General features: G+C 46.4%; 3 protein-coding genes across 3 annotated transcripts; 1 reads left to right on the top strand and 2 right to left on the bottom strand.

Moving 5' to 3' along the window:
* LOC8074187 (protein PLASTID MOVEMENT IMPAIRED 1) lies at window positions 162-3,244 on the bottom strand. Its single transcript, XM_002460598.2, has one exon. The coding sequence runs from the start codon at window positions 3,010-3,012 to the stop codon at window positions 373-375; it is 2,640 nt and encodes an 879-aa protein (XP_002460643.1). The 5' UTR covers window positions 3,013-3,244; the 3' UTR covers window positions 162-372.
* LOC8077235 lies at window positions 3,972-6,106 on the bottom strand. The gene is made up of 3 exons (XM_002460597.2): window positions 5,833-6,106; window positions 4,473-4,580; window positions 3,972-4,381 (listed from the first exon to the last, which is right to left on the bottom strand). Exons 1-3 carry the CDS (start codon window positions 5,893-5,895, stop codon window positions 4,160-4,162), a joined length of 393 nt encoding a protein of 130 aa, XP_002460642.1. The 5' UTR covers window positions 5,896-6,106; the 3' UTR covers window positions 3,972-4,159.
* On the top strand, window positions 14,317-15,895 carry LOC8074186. The gene has a single exon (XM_002462760.2). It carries the CDS (start codon window positions 14,590-14,592, stop codon window positions 15,439-15,441), a length of 852 nt encoding a protein of 283 aa, XP_002462805.1. The 5' UTR covers window positions 14,317-14,589; the 3' UTR covers window positions 15,442-15,895.

Raw genomic sequence — 17,771 nt, 5'->3', positions numbered from 1 at the left:
CTCATTATGAGACTCCAATCTTTATATGACGTTTTGGACAGCAGAATAGAACTGCAAACAAGCCCTGAAACGTCATTTAAAGTTGACTGGAGGGAGTATGTTCAGATTCAGTCGCAAATGCCAGCTGTCTCAGTGCATAAACTTTCTTTGCTGCCTTTGCATTTTTTGGGCCAAACCTTCTCTCCTTTATTGCAACAGTAGTATCCATGGTTTATTGCAAGAATTCGTACAATTTTATCAAGCAAAATAGAAACAAAATGCACAAGGATATATGTACCTCATGCCTTAGCCACTAGACAGTCCTTATCAGTCCCAGTGCAAGAATGAAATAATTTACAATAATCACGAGCTGTAGGAACAGGATTTCTGGAGCTACTTCTGCTGGATAATCACGTCAGGGTTGCGCATCGGCCTGAGCCACATGTCAGCCATCACCCTCGACGACATGCTCCATAGCACTTCATTCCCGGCCTTACCGGCCACCACGGCCCGGTTCTTCCTGCCGGCCTTGCCCAGCCCGTAGGCGACGAGCCAGTGCATCGCCGTGAGCCGCTGCTTCTCGCCGTCCCACATGTTGCGCCGGTCCGGTGACTTCAGCCGCAGGCCTCCGAGGTGCAGGTTTGCTACCTTGAACCTCGGCTCGTCGTCGCTGCTGCCGCCGGCCCGCACGGCCTGGATGATCACGACTGACGGTGCGCCCACGGCCTCATACCGGCGCAGGGGATCCCTCAGCTGGACCACCACGAGCAAAGTGACGGCGTCCACGCCGGCGCAGGCGGTGACCCACTCCTCCGGTAGCACGGCGGTGTCCAGAAGGTGCCCGGCCTGTGCCGTCTCCGGCGACACCTCGAACGGCGCCTGCTCGTCGCTCATGCCGGCCTGGACCTTGAGCGCTTCGATGGCCATCGTCTCTATCTTCTGCAGGGAGAACGCCAGGATCTCGTCGACAGTCACCGGCTCCTCCTGGGCGTTCCATATGCCGGTGGCGATCCTTTCCTGGCGCCCGTAGTTCATCGCCACGGACATTGTCCGGAGCAACGAGACGGACTCGGCGGCGCTGGAGCTCGCGACGAGATCCTTGCTCCGTGCGCTGATGATCGCGGAGGCCATGCCCTCGAACGCGATATGCTCGGCTGTCTTGCCGACGACGTCGTCCGTGGAGATGAGCGCGCCCAGCTTCGCGCACAGCGCCTCAGACCCGCAACCGCACAGGCGTTGGAACACCTCGGCGCCACTGCCGGGAAGCTTCTGGTCGCGGAGAAGGAACGGCTTGGACAGTTGCATGGCGAGCTTGGGGAGCTCCTTCCGCTCCACCGGGATGTCGAATGGGTTCGTGGCGGCCAGGTAGCCGCCGTCCCGGGTCTGCACGACGGGGCCGAGCCCCTTGCCGAGGTCGGAGATGTAGCACGTGGCGTCGACGCCAGAGCCGGGCTTCGCGCCGGACTTGAGAGAGGACACCTGAGGAGCCGACGACTTGGCGTTCGCGTCGTCTTTGTCCTCTCCTTGTTCCATCAGCATCAAGAACTCTCTAGTCACTTCCTCCTCGTCGGCGTCGAGTACCGCGAGTGCCTCGTCGTCCTGCCGCTCCGGCGACTTGGCGCCAGCCTCCAGCAGATCTCCGTGCATCATATTCTCGAGGGCCTTGATCTGGTTGGTGATCGCCTCGAGTTCGTTGAGGCGCCACGTGTGCGCGCTGTCGAGCACTACCTCCTTGACCACCTCGTCGCCGGCAGCCGCTGAAGCATCCTCCTCCTCCTCCACCACCACTACCTCCCCTGTTTCTTGCTTGTCGTCAGCCATTTCTTTCGGTTCATCCTCCTTCTCTTCTTGCACCTCTACGCCCTTGTCGACGATGTCGAACTCGAACTCCGGGAACTCCGAGTCATCGGCTTTCGCGTCCTCGGGCACTCGCTCCGGCTCTTTCTGCTGCTCCTGTTTGACCTCGGCCACCACCGGGCTCGGCTCATCGAGCTTGAAATCGTCAATGCCCAGCAAGTCCGGCGATGGCGCACCCTTGGGCGGTATCAGCGCCGGCTCCGAGCGCACAACCTTGGGGCTCGTGATGCTGAACGACGACTTGCTATGCTTCCGAGCAAACGAGGAGGACGACGAAGAGGAGCCAGTTTTGCCTGCAACGGCCGGTTGGCTGTACAGCCCGACGCCTCCGTCATCCATGATCTGGAACGCCAGCTTGACGATGAGTTCGCCGCCCTTGGCCTTACCGGCGAGTGGCAACGCCATGTCCCACTGCCTGACGCGCTCCCCTTGCTGGCTCCTTTCCGAGGACTCCTTCACGAGAAGGCTCAAGTCCACGGCATTCCGGCCCAAGTCGAGCTCCGGCGCCTCCACGGCCACCGCAGACACGAGGAACACCCGGGACTCGAACTTGAGCTGCTTACCCGTGGCGCCGCCGCCGCTGCAGTAGAGGTTGCACCGGACGAAGAGCGTCTCCTCGAAGTCGGCCGCACCCTGGTGCACGCGCGACGGCATGGTCTGCACGGCGCCGTCGCGCGTCTCCTTCTTGCGCACGGCCACCGCGAGGCGCAGCCCATTCATGGACGTGGGCAGGCCCTCCGCGGCCACCACCTCCACGGAGAAGAGGCAGCCCATCCGCTGCATGCCGATGCGCGACAACGCGCGGATCGGCTTCCATCCCCGAATGCCCTTCTTCTCCCCGGCCACGGTCGGCGATGTTGTCACCGCCGCGAAGCTCTGGCTCTTGGACGGCCGCGCCGCGCCGACGTCGTCGTCGTCGTCGTTGTCATCGTCGTCATCGGCGTTCAAGTTCTTGTCGAGCTTAGGCCTCGACCGGAACGGCGACATGGACAGGCGGCGGGGGAGCGGGCGCGCCGCGGTGCGGACAACCTCAGCGCCGCCTGCATTGTCGTCGCCGGCCGAGCGAGGGAGCGCGAGCGAGGCGGGTCGGCGCTTGTTGTGCGCCTGGTAGAGCGTGTGGCTGAGTGCGTCGAGCTCACTGAGGATTTGGTCATTGGACTTGCCGTCGTCGGCCATGGCGATGCACCAGCGCTCGACCTCACCGGCAGCTGGTAGCTTGCTAAGCTCGTCAAGCCAAGAAGCAAGTAGAGTCTGCCGAGTGGATAAGTGAGGGAGTGGAGGAGACGGTGAAGTGTATGGCGGGATGAGAGGGAGGACGTTGACGGCGCCATGGTTGGTGACAGTTTTGGAAGGATTTGGAAGGAGCGGATGGAGGAGAAGAGGCGGGCAAACTTGTGGTGTTCATGTGGCCGTTGGTTTGGCGCCAAATTGATCGCGATATATAGGCTGGATCGATGGTTTGATTCCTTGTGCTGTGAATGACACATCGGGCACACACAGGTTTTACAAGATAATGTGTGGATGATATGTGGCAGTCCACGTGGCACGCTGGATCAACAGACGTGATCGTGAATGTGAGAAACACGTCAGGAGGACCTGACAATCGTGCCATCCACACAATCCAATGCGAGTGATCAGATTTGAAAAATGGAAATAGGCGTACTACTACAACAGTCAACGTCATAGAGCATACTACACTCTTTGCCTTTTTTTATCCAAGGAAGTGTGTAAGTGCTACGCTCAATACGTTGGCAGCTTCGAAACTGAACAAAAAGCGGGCTCAAAAAAGAACTGAAGAAGCTCAACCCCCCCCCCCCCCCCCCACCCCCACCCCCAAAAAAAAGAAAAAGTGGCAACTGAAAACGTGGTGTTCTAAGACCAGCATCTCCAAGAGGCTTTCTAAAGTTTATTCTCGAAATGAGAATTTAGAGAGTAATTTATATAAAAAAATATATTTTCTATATCCTTTTACTGTCCAACGGTCTTTTCATTCTCATTTTCTGTCTTTAACTAGCAAGAAATCTACAATAAAAGATTACTATATTTAGATCACCAAATAAAGAAGCTGTTGGAAGATATTTTTTCATCAAAAACTCTATTCCTATTAATTGGAAAGATAGAAAAAATCTCTTGGATTTGCTCTAAGGTCTCACAATTTAGATTAATCATCACACATGAAGGACATGTGTTTTTATTGTTTATTATGTCACAATATAGATTAACCAATAACAATCACACACATTATATGGAAACACTAGTTCAAATGAACATATATAAGGTTATACATACGCAAAAAATGAAACTATCACAGCCCATGTGCCAGCTATTGCTTGGAATTCTCCTGCTCTTCCCGGCTGCCTTCGCTGCTCGTCCCTGAAAACCCCCGTCTCTCATCGGCAGACGCTGTTATGACCGGCATCCAGATATCAGATGTGCTGCTTAGGAGAGACTTCACCTCTGGATCTGAGGCCATGGCAGACGATATCATCTTGTCGACATTATCAAGCCTCGATGATAGCTTGTCCAGCTCTGCAGCTATTTCTAGCTAAAGAAGGCCAAATGGGAGCTGATAAGACAAATAATAATGGTGCATAGTGAAGAGAAAAAGTAAACATGATAAGAGCATCTGCATTTACCTCACTGAGATGCTTAGGCGCCTGCTCTGGTACCTTGGTGACTTCTAATCCTAATGCTTCGATCTTAGCACGCAACTCTACTTCTTCCTGATTGCTCATTGACTCCACCTACATTTTATTTTAAATCAAATACCCATTGTTCAATAATCAGCCAACATATATAAGTGTTTCTGTCTTTCTGCTATCATAAGTCAGAAATACGAAACAGAAAAGAATAGTTTCCAACTGAACAGACCAGGATTCAGTTTTAAAGACAATGAATGGAAAACAATTCTGAAATGCCAGTGGTAACAAAATAGCGCAACATGGCAACCACTGCTATACCACTCTACCAGACTATTGCTCTTTATGTATTATATGCAAATGAATGCAAGCACAATACAGAACAAACAAAAACACCCATTATCATAGAATCGAGATGATGCTAATATGTAATGGATCCAGTTCAGCATTTCTCACAAGTTTCGACAGACATTTTAGATAGCCAAGGGTTCAATTCTCTGCCTTGTGTATGGTGCCAGTATGGGTGGGACTTTCCTAAGACCAGCTTCCCATACAAAATAGTTCTCTCTAAGGTGTGAATGGACAGTAGTGGCAAAGTGTTTCCGCTGGCTCCAACAATGTTTGCATTTTTCCTTTTTAAAAATAGTATCATAGTTATGCCCCTTGTTGAGTGATCTGGCAAAACTAAATGGCAGATGTCCCTAGTTGTTTTCAGCCAGACTTGGCTTCAGACACAAACTGACAAGATCAACTAAGCTGGTTCTACCTTGCCACTGGTGGAAGCAAGGGAAACAGCACAAGTATGATTCCGATTATCCCTATTTTGTGTTGCCACGAGTCACAGACAGAAACAAAATTATTATGTGTGTCCCTGTTTTGACTTGTCACGGCACAAGCAACATGCACACATTCGAAAGGCTGATAGGAAACGATGATTGTTTAGGAACTACAAGGTGTTAGGAACCTAAAGGAATTACACGAAGGAAATCCAGCAGTAACCACATGAGCATGCCATTAACAGATTCATGCTAGCATGCCCCTTGAGCTATGCATTGGAGGCAGTACCTACCGCCACAACTAATTAGGTTTATTCACAAGGGCCTGAGATGACGATACGAGATACACGTGACGTGACTCCCAATATACGAGACTAATTTGAATGCAAAAGTTATGGATGGTACTACCAGTACTTTGATCCACGAAACAAAAAACTGCAGAACGACGAGACGCAGCAACGCTCCAAGTCGGCGAAACTAGTGCGGTCGCACGGCAATTTCTCCCCAAATCGGCGGCCATGGAAGAACTGAGTCGATTAGCAGCAGATCGGGACCGCGGAGGCACAGGCACAGCTGCGTACCTGCTGGAGAAGGTCGCTGAGGAGCTGGAACAGCGGCACGTCCGGCTTGGACCCCTCCGCCATCGAGACTCGCCTGTATCTGCCGCTCGAAACCTTGGATTCGTCGGAGGGATTCGCGCTCTGCTCTTGCCCCTTCCGATTCCTCCCCCGCTCGGCCGCTCCGCTCGCTGGTGTCGCCGTGCGCCGGTTGGGGATTTTGCCGGGGCTGGATCGGCAGGGAGCTGCTGGTCTGGTGGCACCCCGTGATTCGTTCGGGAAGACGAAGAACGGTGCGTGGGCGGATTAGGCCCGAGTTCTTGTTGGGCTTTACCAGGGCTGAGAGCCCGTTATGTCCCTTCCCGAAACGGACAGTGCGCAGGCCCAGGTTGTCTGGTGAGTTGGGCTGGTCGTGCGTACGAAGGACAGTGCATTGGCGCCGGTTATCTGATGGACACCATCACGGCATCACGCATGCCCTGCCGCGTGGCGCACGTACCGACGTGCGCTGACGAGGATCGAGGATGGCCACCTTCCGAATGGCGAGGCGGCAGCTGGCAGCGGCGCAACAGAACACGTCGGTTTGCTTGTTGGGCGCGGGGAATCCGCGGAAAAAGTACCGTTAGACTAGTGTCATGAAGTTTCGTTGAAGTTGACATTAAATATGTTAATTTAACACCATATTAATTAAAAGAAATGATAAGAGTTTTATTGAAACAAAGAAAAATTTGTTAAAGATAAAATTATTTTTGCACCATTTCTAAAATACGGATAAATGAGTTAGAAACTAAGGCCTTGTTTAGTTTCCAAAAAATTTTAAGATTTCTCATCACATCGAATCTTACGACACATGCATTGAGCATTAAATATAAATAAAAATAAAAACTAATTGTACAGTTTATCTGTAAATCACGAGATGAATCTTTTGAACTTAGTTAGTTCATGATTAGATAATATTTGTCAAATAAAAATGAAATTGCTAAGTACCCAAAAACTCAAAAAAATGGGAACTGAACCAGGCCTAAGTCATGAACATTGAGGCCTTGTTCAGTTTGCAAAAATTTTTGGCTTCGGGTACTGTAGCACTTTCGTTTGTTTGTGGCAAATATTCTCCAATCATAGACTAACTAAGGTCAAAATATTCTTCTCGCGATTTACAGATAAACTGTGTAATTAGTTTTTATTTTTATCCATATTTAATGCTTGATTCGATGTGACGGAGAATCTTGAAAATTTTTCGTAGTTTTTGGGAACTAAACAAGGCCTGAGGTGATCCGAAAGCAACCCTTAGCTTTGGGCGATGCAATCCAGTCGTGAAAATACGATTCTGCCGCCACAGATGCAATTAGGATAACATATGCATAGTTTCACATCTAAAACCTTTTCATTTTTTAGACATACGTATAGAGCACCGTTTAATTATACATCATGAGACGAATCTTTTAAATCTAATTAGTTTATAAATATACTATCAAATAAAATAAAATAAAACTATCAAATAAAATACTCTAGTAGCTAAATCTAAAAACTTTTGAGAGAAAAAAAAAAGACCATTGTATGCCCAGGTCGGCGGCGGTCGCGTGCACAGTGCGGTGCGTGACACACTGTAGGGTGCAGGCGCACGGTCGGGGTCGGTCCGTCGGTGGCGTCTGGTGGGCGGAGTGGGAGAGAGGTGGCGGCCTGCCCAGGTCGTTACGCTGACACACGGCGGGATGGCCGATGCCTGATCGGGTCGGGTGGGTTCGCTTGGCTACTTGGCTCCCTCCCGGTCCCGGTCGCGGTGGGAGTTGGGACGACGCGGTCACGCTGCATTGCTGAACCGACGACGCGCGAGCAGAGCAGCAGCCTGCAATGGTATGGTAGGCACGCAGACGCGGCAAAATGTTTGGCGGGAGTCAACAAAAGAATGTGACGAAACTGATGAGGCCATGAGAGGGGACGTCTATGAGTGTCATTTCTTTTCTTTTGACTTTTCTTTGTTTTCTTTCTTGGTTTTTTTTAGGCTGCGTTTGGATCTATCCAATTTTTCATTAGCGGTAGAAGCTAGGTTCGTTCGGCTTCCATTTCCATTTCCTTTTAAGCTTTCATATATACTAAATTAAGGGGCTCCATGGTTCTAACAGTGATAGCAGGGCTCCATGGTTCTAAGGCCTTGTTTAGTTCACTCTGAAAACCAAAAAGTTTTCAAGATTTCCCGTCACATCGAATCTTGTGGCACATGCATGAAACATTAAATATAAACAAAAACAAAAACTAATTACACGGTTTAGCTGTAAATCACGAGACGAATCTTTTGATCCTAGTTAGTCCATGATTAGATAATATTTGTCACAAACAAACGAAATTGCTACAGTACCGAAAACTTTTCACTTTTCGAAACTAAACAAGGCCTAAGAGTGATAGCAGGGCTCCAGCCCACCCCATTCCAATGCTAGATGTTTAGATCGACCTCTGCCTGGGTCAGGATTGCTTGCCTAGGCAGGCAAGTCTAGCAGGGTGAGATGCAAATAAACTCTAAGTATTTCTCATGTTGGCTATGTAATTTGTAAGCATGAAATTCATAGATGTCTGTGTGAGTGAGTGGTCAATGAGCAAATATACTTGCGCAAGATTCGTGCTTTGAGACCTTAATCATCTTCGTTGCATAACAAGGTGTCATACCACTGTAGTATATAAAATAAAAAATGATCATTTACAGTATTTTCAAATATAGAATCACATCTCGCAAGCCCCAACGGTTGGGACTCCAGTACTCCACTGAACCGACGCCTGCCGCGTGGCGCGCGCACGTACGGTCCCTAGCTGGGTCCGGCAAGCGACGCCTTTTGCCTTGCCTTGCCGCGCGGCGTGCCGGCGTCCCCCGTCCCGTGGTCCGTGTACATAGATGGCTCACAGCCAAGCCACGCAATCGTTTGCTTTGCTCCGGGTCCACGTCCAGCTCGCAGCGGCGTGCTGCTACCCCGGCCCCGCCTGGTCGGTAACGGGCATGCAACGAGCACCGGGGGTGTCGAATTGTGCGCCTCACTGCGTGGGACGCAGGCGCACGACGGCGCAGCGCATGAGCACGCACACGGCCACGGCCGCGGCCGGCACGAGCACGACACGGCACGGTGGCGCGCGCCGTCCGGATACGGATAGCCCAGCGGGCGGGGCAAGAGCTGACGTGCGGTGGTTGCCTGGATCCACGTTTCCACGAGGGCGCGCGAACCGGCGAAGGTTCAGTGACGCGGAACGGCGGAAGCATCCATGGCGTTGCCTACTACTCACTACGTAGCAGCCTGCTGGTGCCGGAACGGTAGACAACGAGTTGTGTATTATAGGTCTTGTTTAGTTCCCTAAAATTTTTGCAAAATTTTTTAGATTCTCCGTTACATCGAATCTTTAGACGTATGCATAGAGTATTAAATATAGATGAAAATATTAACTTTTTTAAATTACACAGTACAACGCAGACACTCAACACGCACGCACACTCACCCCTATGAACACACGTACGCAAACCCTACCCCTATGAGCACCTTCGAAGGACTGAGCCGGCAAATCTTGAAGATCCTGGAATAAATCCAGAATAAAGTGCCGCACCCAGAATTTGAACTCTGGGTGGGAGCCCCCCAACCAATGGCCTTTGCCATTGCGCCGTGAACTCCTTGGCAGATGAAAATATTAACTAATTCTACAGTTTGGTCAGAATTGACGAGACGAATCTTTTGAGCTTAGCTAATCTATAATAGGACAATATTTGTCAAATACAAACGAAAGTGCTACTATTCCTATTTTGCAAAATTTTTTGAAAGTAAACAAGAGCATAGTGGAGACGGAAAAAAGAAAGCAAGGTTTCTTTAATTTTCCTTTTGACTCGTCATTGAACGTGATCAGCTATCACTGCTTTCGTTGATTGTTCGTTCTTTTGTCCAGATTATAAGTCGTACATATATGCATGCACGAGTTATTAAGTGATTAAATAAAAGATATCGAAGAGTTAATATATTAAGTCTGTGTGTGCATATCTACAAAGTACAAACGTCGGTTTCAAAAAAAAAAAGTGGGTTCTACCATATATTACGGCTTATGTCAAGTGTCTTTTCATAAAATTGAAGTTTCCAAATAAAGAAAATATTTGGATAATGTAAAGGACGCTAATTTCATTCCATGCTGAAGCTTTAGCAAAGGTTCTTTAAATCGTTAACGACTCTTCCTACGGGATTTTAGACTATCTCCCTTTAATATAAAGGAAAAAAGGGGCAAAAGTGTGTGTGTGTGTGTGTGTGTATATATATATATATATATATATATATATATATATATATATATATATATATATATATATATATATATATATATATATATATGCAATTGTGATTAGTATGAATTATTGTACTTTTTTACGAGGTGGTGTCGCCCACAAGATAGTTTGCATGGTACGATTTCCTCAAATGGGTGAAACATTGTGTGTGATTTTGGACTAAAGGAAACGTGGTTTTGTAATGTATATAAATGTCAAATAACGAAAATGATAATTGGTATTGCCTAAAGAGGGTTAGAATGGTTAGGTTGTGTTTTGTTGACTACCACAGTTTACCATGCCATGCCACAATTTTAGAGCTCAACCTTCAATCTTAAACTACAAATCCAGGCTATTGGCGCCTTCCACCTATCAAAATGGGACAAATTTAGTAATCTTCGTTAGTTTCAAATGTGGTTTTCTATTCTCTCACGATAATAAAATTCTAAGTTTATCTTTAAACCAAAACATATGAACTAGTACATTTTTAAAAATGTTGTCTGCCTTATATATAATTATTTGAAATTGATTTATTTTTGTTCCTATTGCTTTCTTGGTCATAGTTGTGCTCATTTTTCATTTAAAGCAAATTAGGTCCAAAAACCTCTAAATCTCTACAACTAAAAATTATGAAAATGACCCGTCTACCACACCCATGGTGAAGCCACAACTCCTATCCCTTTTAGCCATGATAGGCTATTCCATCAACCCAGGCCCCACTCACTCATGCATGCAAAATTGTTTTAGCGAATTTAAAAAAGTCATAACTTTTGAATTGAAGATATAAATTAAATTCCGATTGCACCATTAAATTTCTCATAACAATCCTTCAAAACACGATCACACATGGATATATTTAAATAAAATTTTATTAATAAATATTTATCTCTACAACTAAAATTTTATTAATAAATATTTATCTCTACCCGTTAACAACTCCTATCCCTTTGGTGGTCTTTATTACAGCGCGATGACACACTATCCTTGAAAACAAGATCACACATGGATATATTTAGATAAAATTTTATTAATAAATATTTACCTTATAAAGATAAAATATTTTTTATTAAGTAGAGACAATATTCTAGGTTCAACAGACAATGTTCTGACTTTGTAAAAAAGTGTTATCGATTTAGAAGAATAGTATTTAGGTTTTAGGTTTATGAAACTGATATTACAATATACATAAAAATACATAAATACATGACATAGATAAAAATAATAAAAAAATCTAGAGTCAAAAGCATAAGAAAAAGAATAAAAACACAAAATGGAGAAAAAATTCAAATAATGTCAAAGGGTTACTTTTCAAATATCGTAAATATATTTATAGAATATTAACATCACTTAATACATCATAGAACATCATTAAATATATTATAGAACATCACATCTATTATAGATTACATGTATACTAAGTGAACACCACAAGAAACATCATAGAACATCACGTGTATAATACGTAAACATGACATAACACCACATAGAACACTAAATATATACTACATAAATATCACATATATAGAAAATAAAAATAAAAATAAAAAATAAAATTACTAAGAAAAAAATATAAAAACAAACATAATTAAGAAATGATAAAAAGTGCATAGAGCAAATAAAATTAATGAATAATTAAATAAGGATAAAAGTAAGATTAAAAGGAAATGAAATATCAAATAAGAAACATAGAAAATCTAAAAAGAAAAAATAAAAACAAATAAAAGCAAGGAAGAACAATAAAAATAAAACCAAAAGAAAAAAATAAAAGGTAAAATTAAAACAACAAAAGAATAAGGAAAGGACAGAAAATAAAATAAAATCGAAAAACAAAAACTGAAAAGTAATGAAAAAGAAAGAATATAGACAGAAAAAACAAAGAGTAAAATATACCGTGGCCCTTTAACTTGTCAGCCTGTGTCACTTTGGTCTATGAACTTGCAAACCCGAAAAAGTGACTCGTGAACTTGTTCGCCTGTATCACTTTGATCCATGAACTTGCAAACGCGAAAAAGTGCCCCCTGAACTTGTCGACCTGTGCCACCTTGGTCCATAAACATGCAAATACAAAAATAACACTGATTGCATGGCACTGTTCTGCCACGTGGTCGCCTCTGGTAGGCCATGCATGGCACTGTTTATGGTGCTGACATCAGCGATGATGGCAGCACTTCTTTTTTAATTTACAAAATTGATATATTTTTATTCGTAGCGTCAAATATATCAAATAATATATCAATTCGTTGCATTTATTAATTAAAAGAGATAATTTTAAAACAAGCAAAAATTATTTGTTTTCCAGGTTTCATATCTTTCCTAGGCAGAGTACATCATGAAGAGGCTACACAAAACATTTCATGAATTTAGTATTTCACTAATAATTAGTTATGAAATAAACAAATATTTGTTGACTCGTTGAAAGAGCCTTTACACGTTCATGGACCAAAGTGGCACAAGCCGACAAGTTCAGGGGCCACTGTTTTGCGTTTGCAAGTTCATGGACCAAAGTGGCACAGACGGACAAGTTCAAGGGTCACTTTTTTAGGTTTGCAAGTTTACAGATCAAAGTGGCATAAGCTGGCCGCCAGTGTATTTTACTCAAAAACAAAATAATAAAATAACAATAAAGAAACATAGAGTACGTGGATTTTAAAACCCGTAACAAGGTACGGGGCATTAACCTAGTAGAGAAAAACCCATACATAAAATTTTTAAAAGAAACAAGGACCAATTTTCTTTTTTCATTTAAAGTAAAGTAATTATGAATATTTAGAATTCATTCAAGATTTCTTGTACTCTTAGAAAATAGAAAGACCAACCTTGAAATCAGTTGGATGATCAAATTTCTCTTTTTTTTACAGTTAAACAGTGTCTATTAGTCGTTTTTTTGGTTCAAAGTTGAAAATTTGGATTAGCCTACAACTTTGGGCCTTAAAAATTGTACTCTATCTTTCCTATGAATTGGTACAATTCAACAACATGTGAATTTTATATATTGTCAAACATTTCTTATGCCGAACTCTAAAACATAAATATTGTTGCGCATGGAATTATAAGAATTTATAGAAAAATGATGGTTAAAAATAGAAATATTTGGTTTTGGATAAAACTAAAACAACGGAGGATTGGAGGAAGTACCAGAATGGCACTCATAATTTTTTTCTATATGTAATTGATATATGGTGAGCTGTAACAAGCGTAGTTGGATCCATCGAAATGTTCGTCTAAAGATATAAGTATCACAACTCATGACGACTGTTTAGTCTATTTTTCTACAACGAAAAACACGCAGAAGCAAAGCGCCAATGCCAGAGGAAGGAGCTAGAACATTTTCAATAAGCTCGTTTTTAAAAACTTGTAAATTGAGAAGGACTGGTGTGTGATTTAATAATAAAATGGAAAATATTTTAGATATTGGTTTTAATGGGATCCAAATAAACTCTAAAAAGTCATGACACGCACCATACAAGTATGCAACACGCGCGCTTGTGTTTGAAGCAACAAAATGAATTAAAGCCTGTTTGGTACAGCTCACAACAGCTTCATGAGCTGTTATGAGCTGTTTTTTTTGCCAAACACTTATTTCCAAAACAGCTTCATGGGTGAAGCTGTTTTTCCCTCCTCTCACAAAGACATAAGTTAGATGAAGCTGGAAAAAAGTAGCTTATTGCAGCTTCTTCCTCATTTCTCTCTCAACTATGCATGAAGTAGTTGGTGAAGCTATTTTGCCAAACACTTTCTCCAAAACAGCTCAGCTTCATCTAGAAAGTCACTCATGAAGCTATTTTCTATAAAAACAACTTTACTAGTGAAGTTGAGCTGTGACAAACAAGCCCTAAGACATGTACAGTACCAATAACTTACTAAAGTGAACAAATTGCATTAGTTAAACAACAAATTGTCGTCACATTGAGAGCACGTCAGAATTAGATCGTCTCTCCCTTTTAACAACCATACAAAATTCCAAACGAAATCAATTTAAATTAAACGGCATCCCCAAAAAAAATTATATAACAACACGATAAAAAGGGGAAATCGTGCGCCTTTTGCCGTTTGCTTCGTAGCGCACCCAACGAGAAGGCGTCCCATGGCGGCACAGCCCGTGCTGTCCATCCACGACACGCAACCGCACGCACCCCTCCCTGCTCGATCTGAGCCGTCCGTAGCCCGCGGCCCCGGATCCAGCCGTCGGCCTCCCTCCCACCTCCCTTTATATACCCGCGTACCCCCTCTGCCCCGTCCTTCCTAGACTACGCCGTCTCTTTCTTCCTCCTCTCTCCACAACTTTCTTCCTCCCCAAATTCGGCCCAAACGAATTCGTTAAATAATCTCAGAAAACACACGGTTAACGGGATCGAAGGGATTAAAACGAAAACGCTCCGATCCTGTGATCAGGTCTCGGTGCTAATCGTGTGATTTTTTGAGGGTGTTTGGGCTTGTGATTTAGTGTTAGGGTTTCGGATCTGGAGGATTAGTTCTTCCGACTTCCGAGTCAGACGACCATGAATGAGCAGATGATGAGACCTCCGGCGCTGCTGCCGTTCCACCAGATGTGGGCGGCGGTGCCGGCGGCTCCCCCGCCGGCGATGGAGCCTCCGGTGGCGGCGTTCAAGCCGGCGCGGCCGTCGTGGAAGCGGGCGGCGCGGACGCCCTGGAAGCGCAAGGCCCAGCCGCCGGCGGCGTCGGTCGGCGCGAGGTGGGGCGGCGCCGCGCCGCGCAACACGACGTCGTTCCTGATCCGTGCTAAGCGGGCCGGGGGCGTGGCGTCGCTGGTGTCCCCGTACCCCGTGACGCCAGCGGTGCTCCCGACGCCGGTCCTGTCGCCGGCGCGGGAGGTGCTGGTGGAGATGGCCAAGGAGGCGTGGGGCGTGGACGGGTACGGGTCCATGAAGGGCCTCATCCGCCTCCGCGCCGACGCCGGGGACGCCGCCGGCGAGGACTCGGGCTCCGGCGAGAGCGACGTGGAGGAGCACGTCGAGGTGGAGCGCCGCCTGGACCACGACCTCAGCCGCTTCGAGATGGTCCACCTCCCTGCCGCGGCCGCGGCCGCCCTGGGCGGCGGCGGCGTGGACGACGACGAGGACGAGGAGGCGCGCGCCGCGAGGCTGGAGGAGGAGAACCTGACCCTCCGGGAGCGCCTCTTCCTGATGGAGCGCGACATGGACGAACTCCGCCGCCGGCTCCTGGCCGTCGAAGAGCTCTGCCGGGACCGCCACAGCGACGGCTGCGTTGTGGACGCCGCCACCGCCGCCGACGAGGCCATGCTCTCCGAGAGCGCGGCCGCCGTCGCATCCCCCGGCGCCGGCGCCGGCGAGGAGGCCGACACGGTGGACGCCATGGCCATGGAGAAGTGAAAAGCATACAGTACCCGCTACCTGACCAGACAAAGGCCTTCTCGGCCGTACTGCTGAAACTGTACATACGGTTTCCATTTCCCTGTGCAGATGTCGCTGTGAAGAGTAGGAGGAGGAAGAAGAAGCAGCATCAGCTTTAGAAAGCTTTTTTTTAGAGTTACTCTTCGTTCGTTGCATCTTGTTAGTTTGATATCGTCTAGCTTTGATTTCATTTCATGTTCTTGTAGAAAGAATCAGCCATCGGTCAGGAAAGAGCGAAAGCCCGTGGACGACGACGGAATGTGCGGGGAGGAACACGAGATCCTGGTGTCCTCCACCTGCTCGTCCAGATCCTCAACCCCACTAGTCCCAAACTCTTACCAGCTTTTTTTTAGTGCAGCCAGTAACATGTTGTTTTGTTGTGAAGAAAAAATTGTTATTCCGAAATGTTATCTGTTTCGTTTTTAATCTTCTGCTTGTGATATTCTGTGCTGTGCTCACGGATTGTTCGGTGATTGGGTAGGGTTGGTAGATGCGCGGTGGCGCCGGACTGGAGCATCTCTGCATCCGATTGACGAGCCGTTGGAAAACCCAATCACGAAATCTTTTTAAGTTGTTCGTGTTCGGTACCGTGTGCGCCCAAGCCTTTCAAAGTGCCTGCCGCAGTTGCGGGTTGCCGGTTGGGTGGTGGTGGTGGTGGTGAGTGGTGATGGATGCCTTCAATGCCCGTCCCGTTGGATTTGCTAGTGGTTCTTCGTTGTGCCGTGCAGACTGGCAGCTTGCAACTAGTAGGCCGGCACCGGACGGCTGGGCGAAAATGGGCGACGGACACGCCCGGGCGCAACGAGGAGGGGAGAACCGGAGAAGTGGTGTATGGCCGTGGCAAAGTGAGGGTCCGGAGGGAGAATATAGCATCGGGGAAAGCTGTTGGCTCGAGGTCTCGAGGAAGATGCTGAAAGCTCTGACTCGCCTTGAGCCGGCGAGACCGGGGCTTGGTTTTTTCTTTTTTTCTTTTCAAAGAAAACCTTTGAATATTCGCCTGGCTTTCTATTTATTTTCCTTCTCTCAGCTCTGCTAAGATTCGGCGATATACGATGAAGTGAACATTGTGTGGGGCGGGTTTCAAGAGATTTCGATTGAACATTTAAGTAGGGAAGCAAACCAGGTGGTTCATGAATTAGCTAGGCAAGCTTTGCTCACCAAAGTTTTTTTTGTATGTGGGACAATGATTCCCCTAGTTTTATTGTTTCTCTTCTAGCAAATGATGTAACTTTGCTCAATCAATAAAGCTTGCCTATGGGTTTGTTCAAAAAAAAAAGATTCGGCGCCAAGATTACCGACTTAGTTTATTTTGCTTTTAGTATAAAAAGAACTCCATTCCCAGTATTTTCGTTTCTGTTCGCCTGGTCCTGGTCAGAGCTCGGAACACACCATGACAAAACCCCAAAACGACTCGGAACGATCGCATTAGAACGGCACGAAGCATGAGCCAGATGGTAGTGGTAGCAGCCAGATCAGGGCATAGCGTGGCCAAAGGATTGGACCTGCACCTGGGTGGGACGACAGCTCTGACGCGACGAATAAGCTCCAAACCAAACAAATCATCATGCTGTTCATGTGCCCGAGCGCGCGTGGCCGTTGATGCGATCCAAAATACAAACGGCTCGATCGTGTGTGCCCCGTGCGCGCGTGGCCGTTGATGCGATCCAAACTCCGAAAGGTTCGATCGTCGGCTCACCGACGACAGGAACCGAGCGGCATGGAGATGGAGCGCGGCGGCACTAAAACGTAGAGTAGCTTGTGACTCTAATCGTGAGGCCCACACCCACCCTCCTATATTGATTTTTGATCGACTCGGTTGTCCATTCCCAAGAGGGACGTGACGTAGCAGATTGCCAAAACAATGGGCTGCACCTGCACCACCTCGTCTTCTCTCCTCCTCGGATAGAGATCACCGTAACGTCCCTGCGTACATGTTGCCTAGCAGTAAGCCAGTAACAGGTTTTGGAACTGCGCTGGATCGACATCAGCATGTACCTACAACCTAGCAAGAAAATTTTGTCCTGAGGTCTTGTTTAGGTCCAAATTTTTTTTTTAGAAATCGACACTGTAGCACTTTCGTTTGTATTTGACAAATATTGTCCAATTATGGATTAACTAGACTCAAAAGATTTGTCTCGTCAATTCCGACCAAACTGTGCAATTAGTTTTTATTTTTGTCTATATTTAATATTCCATGCATCTAAAGATTCGATGTGACAAGAAATCTGAAAAATTTTGCAAAATTTTTTGAAAACTAAACAAGGCTACATGATCTGTATTTTCTCTTTCAAAGCGTGAGTAAATTGATC

Source organism: Sorghum bicolor, chromosome 2 (genome assembly GCF_000003195.3).
Source record: "Sorghum bicolor cultivar BTx623 chromosome 2, Sorghum_bicolor_NCBIv3, whole genome shotgun sequence".
Taxonomy (NCBI): domain Eukaryota; kingdom Viridiplantae; phylum Streptophyta; class Magnoliopsida; order Poales; family Poaceae; genus Sorghum; species Sorghum bicolor.
Note: the sequence above shows the minus strand (reverse complement) of the source record. Positions and strands in the feature narration are given on the sequence as shown.